At 36.2% G+C, this 13,930-nt stretch overlaps 1 protein-coding gene across 1 annotated transcript in view; it reads right to left on the reverse strand.

The window, feature by feature from the left end:
* Positions 1-2,056: 2,056 nt before the first annotated feature.
* Positions 2,057-13,930, reverse strand: part of LOC107843734 (DNA polymerase delta catalytic subunit) — a 27,165-nt gene continuing 15,291 nt past the window's right edge. Inside the window, exons 18-30 of the mRNA XM_016688108.2 lie at positions 13,267-13,323; positions 13,014-13,101; positions 12,824-12,903; positions 8,662-8,775; positions 7,455-7,569; positions 6,930-7,102; positions 6,743-6,814; positions 4,522-4,596; positions 4,346-4,435; positions 4,111-4,271; positions 3,040-3,113; positions 2,789-2,876; positions 2,057-2,583 (exon numbers count right to left, since the gene is read on the reverse strand). Coding sequence (XP_016543594.2) covers positions 2,496-2,583; positions 2,789-2,876; positions 3,040-3,113; positions 4,111-4,271; positions 4,346-4,435; positions 4,522-4,596; positions 6,743-6,814; positions 6,930-7,102; positions 7,455-7,569; positions 8,662-8,775; positions 12,824-12,903; positions 13,014-13,101; positions 13,267-13,323 — 1,275 coding nt within the window. The 3' untranslated portion in view covers positions 2,057-2,495. The remainder of the gene's footprint in view (positions 2,584-2,788; positions 2,877-3,039; positions 3,114-4,110; positions 4,272-4,345; positions 4,436-4,521; positions 4,597-6,742; positions 6,815-6,929; positions 7,103-7,454; positions 7,570-8,661; positions 8,776-12,823; positions 12,904-13,013; positions 13,102-13,266; positions 13,324-13,930) is intronic.

Genomic DNA, 13,930 nt, shown 5'->3' on the forward strand with positions numbered 1-13,930 from the left:
AACATCAAATAAAAAAAAGATTAAAGTTATTGCTAAATCCAAGAAGTCTTTCTATATAAAATAATAGAGTTTCAGAGTGAATATAATATTTTTTTTTTTTTGTTCTGAACAAATTATAAATTGGTTCCATCTGAAAAGGAAAAAAGATCTCACCAACTCTATAGTCAATGAAAATATTTCTTTCTTAATGACGGATGAAATAGGCGCGTTTCAATAAAATTAATGACTTAAAATTAAATTTTATTAAAAGATCTTATACTCACACACATATATATATATACTATAAAAACTTAAAGTTATCTCTTTTTTTTCTTGCATATTATTTATTTTTTATGTAATATTTTTAAATGAAGCATATCATTTAAATTCACATACTAATACGATTATCAATAAAATAAGAATTAATTCTAGTGAATAAAATGTTTGTTACTTATTTACAATATATTAACTTGGATGTTGCTGTTAAAACTTTATTTATTAATATGAAGTTTGAGTTGTTTAATTCAAAGTTTTAAAATATTTTTGGTAAACATTAAATAGTTTTTTCTTTCTTTATTATTTCTTATTTTTAGACGTATTTCACAATCTTCTTGAAATAAATTTCAAAGTTAAGTTGAAAATCATAAAATTTACTATTAAAATTTTTGAGGCCTCAAAATTTCGAGGGCCTAAAGCAAATGCTTTAATAGCTTTTATCCTTGAGCCACCCCTGATAATTAATCAGTATTTATAAGCGAATTAAATTTATTAAATCGAATTCTAGGACATGCAAGTACGTTCTTGATTGTTGCTGATTGTTTTCTTTGATAAAAGAATAACAAATTATTGAATCAACTTAGGATGTGTTTAGTACGATTGAAAAATAAGTGGCTTCTTATTAATTTTCTAGCGTTTGTTAAATAAAAAAGGTATATCGTTTAAAGAATATATATATATATATATATTTATATAGAATCTAACAAAAAATAATATGAGGTGAAATGAAATGTGAAGTGGGAGTTCGGGCGTGACGGGGTGAAATTCTATGAGAGTGAAACCCAAATATAAGTGATTGATTCAAATGCTTGAAATTAGATAATAATAATAAAAAGAAATTCTCTCAATATCTCTTTTTGCACAAGATTCTTTCGCAAGATTCTCTACATATTTTTCTCCTTTCTTTATTTTATTTATTTCAAAGAATAAAAAAAGTTAACTAATAAAAGGAGTTAGGTAGGAACATAAAATTTAGTTAGGTACAGGTTGCTATCAGAATAAATGTTCTTTTTTGAGAAAAGTAAGTAATTAAAGACGCACTCAACCATCGATAAAGTGAGTTGAGCATTTTATGTTCCAAGTCTCAATAAAGATAAATATTAGATTATTTTTTTCATCTATTATTTTTAGTTTTGATAGATAGATGGGTAAAGTTATCTAATACATGTAGCAAGTATCACGGAGAATTAGTCAAGATGAACAAAAATTAGTTCGAAGTATGGCTATAAAAAAAAAAAAAAAAAGAGAAATTAATTAAAGAAATCAAGAATACAAGTGGACCACCATGATTCACACGGCATTTGGTTTGTGTGAAATAAATAATTGTTGGTCACGTGGATTCTTTCGGACTTCTCATTTTATTCAATTGATTCAATAAAGTAGAAAGGAGTCGTTTGGTTGCTAAATAGGAGGAAAATTACTCATTTATTCCTTAAAATTTACTAGTAGTTTTATCATAATTGATGGCTTTTAATTGTTTCGTATGAACTCAATATATCACGTATTGTTGTTTGATTATCATTTTACAGTCGTACATATATGAAGGTTTAGATCATTTTGCTTTGCCAATCCTTACAATACAACAAGTAAGGATTCGTTTGGTTCAAAACAAGATATAAATTTATGCCGATATTAACTAATCTAAATAACCAAACAGAGATAAGTGAAAGTCCCAAATTTAACATGGGGATTAGTATCCTAATGAAAATATCAAACGAGCCCTAATAGTTCTAATAGCCATAAAGTGCAAACCAATCAAATAATCAAAGCAAAATGATATTGGAAAAAAGGAGAGGAGGAATTCTTGGCACAAGGAGAGAATATGCAATGAGATCAAAGAAGAGAATTTTAAGTGGTAGTTGCAATCCACTGGTACTAGTAACTAACAGAGCCTATACAGATCACAATACGTCAATATTTATAGACCATAGTCATCTATCTAATCTCTTTTATACTAACCAGTCACATTAATAGCTGGAAGCTACAAAAGTTTGTTAAGAACCCAATCTTGCTAATGATTTGAAGTTTAAACTCATGCAGGAACACGATTTCCGTGCGTATATTAGTGGGTCTTGGATTTGAGGAAGACAATTGGTACCTTTTCATCAGACATAGTAGTAGTGTCTTGGTTGTTCAGTTCATTTCCAAACTCTTTCTTCATACCAGAGATGTCACAAATACGATACCTGGCTTAATGACAGGTCGGCCTTGCAGAAATGAAGACTTTCCGGCAAGGAAATTCAGAAGTTCCACCGATCTAATTGAGTTTTAGCTTCAGCCATGTCTTTCTGAGCCTTCTTCCTCCGATAAAAGATTGGGCAGTCTCGACTGGTCAAAATAAGGATCATTTAGAAGAACGAATGGGGAGAGAAGCAATAAGAGGAATAACCAGCAATAACAGGGTCTATTATTATCATAAATCAAACGATAGAGAGCTTTAGGGCCGGGATTGAAAGCTTCATCTGAAATATTAAGAATGTCCATGATATCAAAAGCGACACATCTATCAGTAAAAGCAGAAAGCAACTCGAACCTAGTACATAGAACATCCTGATGGAGAGAGCCTTGGCATTCTTGGCATTGTGTCCATAGCCTCCCAAAAAGATTCTCTAGTTCAGCCACTGCATTTAATACAGTTATACACAGTCATTAAGCAATGTTCAAGGAGTTCATAGCTCTCTGACCTTCCCCAGACATCATCTGAATAGAAATGCTACATCCTCCCCCTTCTCAGGAAATTAAAAAAGAGCTATAGGAAAGGGCATGAGATTAATTCCTAGATACCATTAGCCACGGATCTGCAATAAAGTTCGGCCTCTCTTCCTTTGCAGTGATTGCAGATCGTTCGATCAGAGCCACTGGATGAAAGAGCAAGGAAGTTAATAAGCTGTTCTGCAACCTTTATTATAGCCTCTTCCAAGAAAAAAAAGAAAGCAATACATCCACTCAGCTCTCGTCAATAGAGAGAGAGAGACACACACACTCACACACAGAGAGAGGAAGAGGCAAATTGTTAACAAGCTTGTGGAAGCTTTCACACTGCTATGATCTCCTATGTTCACCTTAACCTTTTTTTTGAAACTGCTAACTTTATATATATTGGTAAGTAACAGAACAGAACAAAGGCTGTACTGCAGCCATATTTACAAGAGAAAACCAAATCCGATGACCCTACGTCTATAATGAATCTAACACATCGATAATGAATCTAACACTTCACGTTAACCTTTTCTGCCCGAGAAATACAAAAGAGGGTAAATTGGGACAAATGACCGTTTCATAAAGCAGGTTCATAGATTTGGAGGTGAAGAAAACATAGTTAAAAGTCCATCAACAACAAGCTTCTATAGAAAATGGCACAATATCCACTTTGAAACATATTAACTGCTGCCAAACTCTAAGGTAGTCTTTTGCCTCACCATTCCCACTAATTTTATTCACGCCGGTAACAAAAGCATGAAATTCAAGTATACCCCATACACTTGCTACACTGGCTCTTCTAAGATAACTTACGATTTCAACAGGAACTTAACATTAGCAACTGAATATACAACTTGGAGAAGTTACACTATCAGGCAGTGCTCCTAGCAAAGGTTGGAAGTACAAATCCTATGTCAGTAAATCGCAAGTTGAGAAGCATGTTGAAAGGCTATGTTTCTCGGACTCCTCGACAATGTCAATGGGTGCGTGTCAGATTATCCAAAAGTAGAGTATTTTTGGAGAATCCAACACGGGCGCTGCATCGAAAGCAAAGAGTCCACGCAACTTAGTTGAAAGGAAGGACTGATTCTCCTAAGAAATAAAACAGAAGCTTATCTTGTAAACCCTAAAGGGACAAGAAAGACAACAGAGCACCTGAGTGGTATTTTGCATCCAATGCAAGTGAGTTGCTTCTTGGCAAATTTCATAATACCACTGTTCGAAGGGGTCGGAACTGAGATGGCTCTTGTGTGATCTCCCTTAAGAAGCTCTTTACTTGCATTCTTCAGTATTGGCTCAAAAATCCTCAAAAGTGGCTGATATAAAACGCTTCCGTCAAAAGCAGTTAGATAAGTATGTTAATTAAAAGGAAAAGTTGAGACATACTGACCTTACTAATTTGATTATCAAGATAGTATTGAGCATCTATAGGTATGTTGTTCTCTAACACGTATATAGGGTCCTCTGACTTTTCATATGCCTGCTTGTCATAATATCATCATGATTTGACACAAGCACACAAAATCTGGAAATTATAATCACATACTAAATCAGTTGGACGATTACCTTGGCACCTTTGGCAGCTTTAATTATGACGTAAGGTACTCTATCACCAATACCAGGTGCAGTAGCAGCATCTCGCTGTCGATCAAAACAAAGGTTCCATCAATTTCATGTTTTATTGTGCACTAAAAACATAAGAATCTCAGAAATGTGGTTTCAGCAAGTTCAGCAAGAGTTAAAAGGGCAGCTCATCCTGCCACTTGAATACGCTGTTATAAGGGAGTAAGCAAAACATTGACACTATATAAAATGTACCTTAAAATGAATGTCTTTTAGTCAACCTGTTTCTTTTCCTTCTTTTGTTTTCGGGTTGAACAATTTATATTTTACAAAACCACATGAAACCATTGTAAGAAAGAATGAACGAGAGGGAAAAGGAAAGCAAGCCAACAGAACAAACGGATAGATACGAGCCTTGAAGTAACTTTATATTCTGATACTACATATTCTAATAAACCTGCTTCTCTTTTTCTTTTCGATAAGTGTGTGGTCCAGGCCAGTTTGCACACTCTTTGACTAATTCCACGAGGTACCTACTACCCCCACAAGCACACGTACTGGGTAACTCTGTCCAAAAAGGCTTGGATAGAGGTATGAATAGGGTTTTTGCTTCCACAGGGATTTGAACCAGATACCTCATGATTCTCAACCCACTTCATCGACCACCAGACCACACCCTTGAGGGTGCACTTTTCTCGTTCCTTCTGAGTACAATTAACCTTCTAACAGTGAGGAAATCCTCCCCTCATGAGTAATAAGGGTCTCATCGTATGGTCTTGAGAATTCTCCCCTTGTGAGCTATAAGGCTATGTTCTCCTTATATGATCTTCAAAATTCTCCCTCATGAGCTAACTTTTGGGATTGAGCTAAGCACAATGTTCATTTCTTCACAATTATATTAACGAGAAACAATTGTGAAACTGGGCTTACAAGTCTTAACTCTAGGTACTATGTAAAAGAGTCTGAACACCCAACCCAAAACCAATGAAGGACAAGCATATGCTTTAACATAGCTCACAGAGTAACAAACGCATATAATGGAGCTATTAATCTCCCAACACATATTTTAAAAAGTGTAGAAGATCAAGGAGAATAGCCAAAGTTTTTCTGATAATCGAGAAATCTGATGGCTAGCGGCACTGCCCGAAATTCAGTGGATAATGGGCTCTGGGGACCAATCCTGAAGTTTTGAAAACCAATAGTATTATTGTTCGACACGTTTATGTGCCACTGTATCAGACGCTACAAGATAACGTTACGATATTTTTATTTGATTTGTCTCCTAAATTAGAATAACATTATTGTATAAACAGTAAAGCTCAGAACCAAAAAGCTATTAAGCTGTGAACTTTACAAACTAAAGTATATAACCTTATACACTGCCAATTAATTCTACCAGATCCCCAACTCCCCCCAAGTCCTGTTACAGCAAAGTTAGGATAACCTTATAGGCAGAGTTCACAGAAAAGGTAGAAGTATGTTAGGTTTTCAGTCACACACAGTCAAGCAGGTCAGGTTTGCACGAATTGAAGAAAGGCACAAAAAGTTGAAAAACTAACTTTATATTGAATATAGAAGTCTAAAGGATATAGAACTGCTAAGGCTGAATTTACCCGATTCTATTGGAGGTTGATGCTGACAAGGGGAGCAAGTAATTGCACAAGATCATAAGGTAGACTAAAGAGAAGAATTGAAATAACTTCTGAAACTCTTCGAGATGAACATCAGAATCTGATCCTTCTAGGTGACCAGTGTAAGTCATATAAATAGGACTGGAATATTACTCGTGCACAGTGTGAAACTTTTACATCTTAGATCAGTTGGCTGCTAGTATGTATGATTAACAGCAAATTGAGGAATACTGGAATCCTTGGCATGAAAACCAGAGCTGAACTACAGAAAAGTTGAGCGATTGATGACAAGATTACTTAAGCATAGTGATCTCTGGTCCAGCCTTATCTAGAGTAATTGAATACTAAACCCATCAAAATTTTGAATGACAGCAGCCTCGCCACCAGAAATAAGGAGCAAATTCACTCACAATGGGACCATAATTTAGATGGGAAACTTAAAAACTTATGTCAAACAAATTTCAAGCAGTAAATACTTGTGCGCAAGATCCACAAATTGATATTCACAGACAAAGGACACAAATAATTGAACCATCTTGAAGATATCCACTATCCTTTTAAAAGTAACAACAAATAAATTAAGTTTTACCAACCTTGCGCATTCGCTCTGCAAGTTCAACATGTGCTGCCTTTACTTCATAATCATCTCCAGTTTTCGTCAGACCCTATTGACCTTCAGAAGTTAGAAATGCTACTCTCATAAACTAACAATTCTAAAATATTCAAACAAGTTGCAAGAAGCAAAGACCTCAGTTTTTCCTGATTTAAGAGTATTCTCACCTTAGTAATAACTAAAAGAGACAGATCCATGCGGTTCAGCAGAAGATCTGCGATAGTATTCTTGACATATTGAACAGCACCAGGAATATCTCTGTCTACTAGTATTTTATAAAGACACTCAGTTACAAGGTTCTTGACTAAGAGACAATTATCCCTCCGAACAGTTTCAATCCCTGGTGAAAAATGGTAAATTTGTAACGATTTATCAACACAAAATGCACCTAAGCAATAGATAATTTGACTAATGTAAGAATACTTAAATTTGACGCAACAAATTTTTTTTTTGACAAAGGTAACAAGTTTGTATATAAATCTTCAGCACTAAGGCTGCGATCCCAAAAATTTACATCAGAGCTAGAGCTACAAACAACTGAGTAGGCTCAGTAAACAGAGAAGAAAACAAATTTGATTTGCTAAATTTTCAAGGATAATAATATGAAAAAAAATTAAAGGTTCGCAATGAAGGGCGAGTGAAGTTCCAAGAATATGCTGAAGGTGAAAAGGCTAGGCATCGACAGAGCTCACCTTTAGCATCCATTTTGTCATGTTTGTCCGGATTTGTCCATAAAAGGCCAGCATATCTCTTCTTGCTGATCAACAGATATGGGTAATAAATCTTCTCAAATTCTAGTCTTATTGGCTGAAAATCAATGTACCACCAGCAGAAGGGGGATACGGAAGAAGAAATTTAGTAGAAGAGAAGATCAAAAATAATATCAGTACACTGATGAAAACACATCTCAATATTTAAACGTTTTAGGATTCTACTATTAGCAAGGAGTCTCACAAGTTAACAAGTTTCCTCACTAGAATACCATAAACTTATGATAAATTTACAAAATTGCATCAAGTTGAATAGGTATACCAAAACTACTTATCAAAATGAAACTGAACTGATCAAGGACAGAGAGTTTTATAGTTTCTGATGCTTTTTCACTTATTCCTTCATGATATGTACCCTAATCACAAATATGATGGAACCATGAAAGACCAAAACCACCTAATGGGAATCCTCAAAGAGCAATAACTGACCAACTGATTAGAGAATATAAATACATCATGGCTAACTGTAGTTGTGGCATGTAAGCAGGTTAAGACTTGTTTCAAGAAAAAAGGATTAAAAAGGAACAAGAAACTCCACTGAATTATCTATCTGACAAAGTGTTTAGATGCTACTGATTTTAAAAAAAAAAAGAAGAGAGGTTTAGATACAAATAATCTAATGATCCAGGAAAGCACCACTGGTAACCTATTCCAAACTGTTGAGAATACAATTAAATAATTAAAGTGTGCTCTCTCTAACCGCTTAAGCTTTTAGATGAGATGGTCACACACTTCAACATGGTATCGGAGCAGGCAGAGGTCCTGGGATTGAATCTCACCGCTACCCATTATTAAAAAAGAATTTCCATGTGTTTGGGCCATGAAAAAGAATCAGGCCAGCACGTGAGGGGGTGTGTTAAGAATATAATTAGATAATTAAAGTGTGTTCTCTTTAACAGCTTAAGTTTTTAGATGAGATGGTCACACACTTCAACACAAACTATACATGTGATGAAATATCATTTAATTTACGGATGACATGTACTCAGCAGAAAAAGGAATCATGTTCCATCAATTTACAGGAGAGGATTATCAGCGGGTTTCAAATAGAAGAAAACCAAAAGTACGAAAATAAAGGACAAGGAAAGATACCAAAAATACGAAAACAAAAGAGAAGGTTAGGACGCACTTTGATAAATGTCCCGCTAATGTAATCAGCAGCTTCTCTGCCCAATTTCATAGCCTCTTCCACAGTAGGCACACTAAATTGCACCATCACGGAATCTGTATCTCCATATATAACCTGACATCATGAAACAATCACACTTAGAGGAACAATTTTTTTATAAACGTTAATAATCTAGTGAAGTGGAGGGGCAATTCTGCCACACAAGAACATCTCGCAGTCAACAATGACTAGGATACTGTGTTCTGAAACTATGCCAAAAAACGAAATATTCCAACGAGTTAGTATGTTGGTATTTGCTACTCATTTGAACTCTTCTATCTTCGCGCCATATTGTCCACACAAGCATCAAAGGAGCTAATTTCCTCACTCTCATTTGCCTCTTCCTTCTAAATTTCCATCAGATATGTTATAGTTCTTGATATTGACCATTCAACTCCAAACACGTGCCACATCATACTCAGTAATCTATGTGCAATCAGGTCAGTATGAAATTTTGACATTTTTTTCCCACCTGTACATGAAGCACCATGTGATGCAAATTGTCCTCATAAGATTCTCCATGACCTCCATGCTGCTGGGCGCTGGCCAGGTGAAAAAAACATTTAATAGGTGCTTCCAAAAACATATTAATGCATGAAGAAATCTTTTTTTCTACCTAGTTAGCAATTTGTTGTAAAATGACTCAGTGAGCGCATGCCACCCTTCTCATATCTCCATTTCTAATTATCTCAGACCATAAGCAACATTAATTGCTTATATAGTAATCCAAGCTAGCTATTAAATTCTAATATCTGCCAGGTTCCACTGTTTCTCCAAAATCATAGGTCTCGTATCCCTCCTCCATGACCTTACAAATATGGCTATCTGATAGCTAGAGCCTAGAGATAATTGGCTGAAAAAGTGCCACATAAAGGGGCTTGTAAAATTCCCTATTTGCACCATTTTTGCTTCCAAAAAGAGATATCTCCCAGATTTTGCATGTTTCTCCCAAATGTCAGGTCTCATAGTATTCCTCCTCCACACTAAGTATGTTGTTGTGTATAGTATTCCTCCATGCTCCTTACAAATACCGCTATCTGTTAGCTAGAGAATAGAGATCAATTGGAAAAGTATCACATAAGGAGGCATCTCCATCTGTTTCCAAAAAGTGATACTACTTTAGTTGTTTTCTTTAAATATGACGTTCCTCTAAAAATACTTCTCTTTCATTATGCCATTCCAAGAGGGCCAGTCCGTAAAGAAGAATCTGATAGGTCCTCCCACCCTTCCTTCCTCCTCTTTTGTAGCTTTATTTATTTGAGATCTGGTAGTGTTGTATTCCTCAGCATGTAACCTCCAAAAAGACAAAAATAGAGAAATAGTTGCAAAGATCCTAAAAAGACTACTATATCATCTACATCCTCTGTACAATGTCCTTTACACCAAAACGTGAAGATACAATACAATATTCACTTTATGAATGGAATTAGATACTTCAAAGCATCTTCCATTTCTTTCCATCCACACTGACCACTAGATAACTGCAGGGATTGGCTTCCACCATTTCTTCCGACACTTACTACCCCCTCTTATTATCCAGCAACTCAATAATCAGCAGTGTCTTCAGGCAATGTCCACTTGACTTCTGTGAGGCTGAAGAACATTCTCCAGATTTGAGCTGTGAATCTACAATGAAGAAAGAGGTGACTATTGTTTCTGTAGCATCCATACATAGAAAACATCTGGGCACAACAGGGAAGCCTTTTTTCTAGAGGACCTCCTGGGTTAGACATGCTATTCTGGCAACCAACCAAGTAAAGCACTTCACCTTGGAAGGTATTATACTCTCCCAGATGTTCTTCCATGGAATCGGGTTCCCTATACAAGCAGACCTGTTGTCTCTTTTGTACATCCTACAAACAGAAAAAACACCATCATTGTTATATCTCCATCTAATAGTATCAGCGCCATTGGTTATACCTGTGAAACCCTCAATATCCATCAAAAATTTCGCCACTCTATCCACCTCCCAGTCATTTAGCTGTCTCCTACAGAGAAGATTCCATCCTTGAAGAGTGCAGCAATCTCCCACGGTAGCATCTTGGTTTGAACATAAGGAAAACAGATCAGGGAATTCATCCTTCAATGAGTTCGTGTTTAGCCAAGCACCCCTCCAGAACATTATCTTTGTGCCATTGCCCACTTTAAGACAAGTGTGTTTTTCCAGTTTGTCCCACAATGCTCTAATAGATTTCCCCAACCATAATTTCAGTTCCCCAAATTGCTTCGCGAGTAAAGCTCTATTAGACACCCTCAAGTCTCTCTCATACCTTAATCAGATGGAAACTTTTTCACCACCACCCCACCCCCCACCATCCCCAAACTTGCTTTCATATAAAGTTTCTTTGTGATTTCCACAACCTTTCTCTCATTAACACTCAAACAAGCATTTTTGATTTTTGAGTAAGGGAACTTTGTATTCGGCAACACCAAGGTGGTACTGGAAGTTGAGAGCAATTACAAATTAAAGGGATCCCTGTATCTTACAACAACAACAACATACCCAGTATATTCCCACCTTGTGGGGTCTGGGGAGGGTAAGTGTACGCAGTCCATACCACTACCTCAAAGGTGAGATAGAGAGGCTATTTCTGATAGATCTCCGGCTCAAAATAAAACATTCTAGACAAGGAATAGTAAAAGGACAAGATACAACAGAAATCAACACATCCAATAATACCATATACAAGATACACCAAGTGATACAACAAATGATACAACATCCTAAACTAATACTAACCTTCTACCCAAATCCGCCTCCTCCACAACTTCCTATCTAAGGTCATGCCCTCGGTAAGTTGGAGCTGCTCCATGTCATGTCTAATCACCTCCCTCCAATATTTCTTCGGTCTACCTCTACCTCGATTGAAACCATCCCTAGTCAACCACTCACACCTCTACACTGGGGCATCTGTTCCCCTACTGATCACATGACCAAATCATCTCAACCTCGCTTCCCTCATCTTGGCTTCCACCGAAGCCATTCCCACCTTATCTCAAATTACCTCATTTCTAATCCTATCTTTCCTAGTATACCCACACATCCACCGAAGCCTTCTCATCTCCATCACCTTCATCTTCTGGATGTGGGCCTTCTTGATAGCCAACACTCCGCCCCATACAGCAAAGCCAGTCTAACCACAACTCTCACAAGGAGTCAAAAAAATCTACGAGAGATTCTGCATCAACAACGTAGTTCTCTTTACACCAGAATTGAAAAGACAATACAACTCAGCTTGATTCTGTGTCTTCCCCCTAGTAAGAGTATCTCTTATCACACTTTTTAGCTCTTTTTGACCCTTATACGGGTTATTGTAGTGCATAGTCCTGATGAGGAACACCCGAAGGTGGTCACAGTTAAAACAGTTTTCCCTCCTTGATAATAAAGTAAGGTAATATTATCAAAGCTAGCACGAAGAAGGCACTACAAAAGAACAGAAGAAAGTCCTACAATTAGAGTCTTTTCATCCAGGAATCCATAAAGTTTAGAGGCTGTGCTTAATCTTCTAACATATTGTTTTCCAAATTGTTCAAAATCTTCCAGCATATCCCACTCAGAAACATACCGATTATTCATGAATCTATATCTTGCGAAAGACAAATGCTCTTTTCTCTCATCAAAACACATTTTATTCCTCTCTAGCCGAATAGTTGATATTCCACACACTGGAACTGTCTGCCATATCTGCTTCCGCCTGCAACCAGTAATCTATCCATGGGGGCATTGGGATAAACTCTTCATATCTTTTGGCATCACCCAATGCAGTCCAGAAACTCCCAGAATTGGTCCCAGTTAAGTTGTTAAAATCCTGACCTTAGAAATGAGAATCTCTATCAACTCTGTCTGCTGTTATCCACCATACTCATTGGAGTAATTTTGCACTTGAGCTTTATCTTTGAACTCGACAACGTTTAAAACTGTAGTAGCATACTCCATGTGTGATGTTGCTAACTAACTCAGCTCCCAAGCTAGGCTCATGATGAAAGAATTTCCCGAGACCACATAAGTAGACAACAGTTGATACCTCAACCAACAGTGACACTGACTACATCCATAAGATCTTGATTGGAATTCTCTAACATATATGATTTAGAATATAAGATTTAACTTCAGATTATGTACCTCAGCATTGTGTTCATAGCCCCCAAGTACTGTAAACTTGTCTTCCACAAGCTTTTTTGTGTGCTCAATCATCTGTCGACCTAGGAAAAACAAGCACATTCAGAAAACAAGTGGTAGAATTACCTTCTATACAGCAAATTTTCAATTGTTCAGTGTCATGTAACGAAATTGCTAGTAATAATTGCATTACCATAGCTAGTAACACTTGAAGATATTTCTAAACATGGTAATTGACCAACAGTAGCTCCAGTAAACCCATACACAGAATTTGCACTGATCTGAAAACCAGAAGACATCAGTAGTTAATTGATCTGACAAAATTCTTCACAGTCCTAATCCCATTGTAATACCTATAACACAGAGAACCAAATTCATATATCTGCCAAGAGAAAGTGAAATAACACAGTTAAAAATTGGATATTCACTAACAATACAAGAATTACCTTCAAAGCCAGCTGACGGCCATCTAAGACAGCTTTGACTCGAGGATCTGTTGCTTCCTGAAACAAATATACTGTCATAATTCAAATTTCAGAGGATAACTCAAATATTTATCTATTCACCATCTGTTAGATATGCAAAGAAGGTGAGTAGACTAATACTCGAGTAAAAATAGCAGGCTTTTGATATGCGGTTTATTTCAAGATACTGTCGTCTTTATCGTAATTTGATGCATCATAAAAGAAACAAAATGCAGTTGACAGAAGCCGGATATGGAGCCATGGAGGTGGCAAATTGAGAATTCACTTGGATCAAAAAACAATTTAAAGGACAAAAGTTTAGAGAGATTGGTAAAATGGAACTTCTGTATGCTAAAATCAAGCTACACATCATATTGCATCGAATATGGACAAATATGAACCTTTTACAAAAAAATATTGACAAATATGAAATAAATGAGGGGAACATGTTGGTTTAATAGTTTAGTACATACGTAGATCTATTAAAATGCAAGGCATAAGGATAAAAAGAATCTACATAGCATGAAATTACGTTGTGTCCATCAAAACCTCTTTGCAGGTAGTTAAGGATCTTACAATCTTGCCCTAACATATCAGGTTTCAAGAGGGCCCAGAGCCATTTCAAAAGTTTTCAAGACAATCAAAC

Source organism: Capsicum annuum, chromosome 10 (assembly GCF_002878395.1).
Source record: "Capsicum annuum cultivar UCD-10X-F1 chromosome 10, UCD10Xv1.1, whole genome shotgun sequence".
NCBI classification, from domain to species: Eukaryota; Viridiplantae; Streptophyta; class Magnoliopsida; order Solanales; family Solanaceae; genus Capsicum; species Capsicum annuum.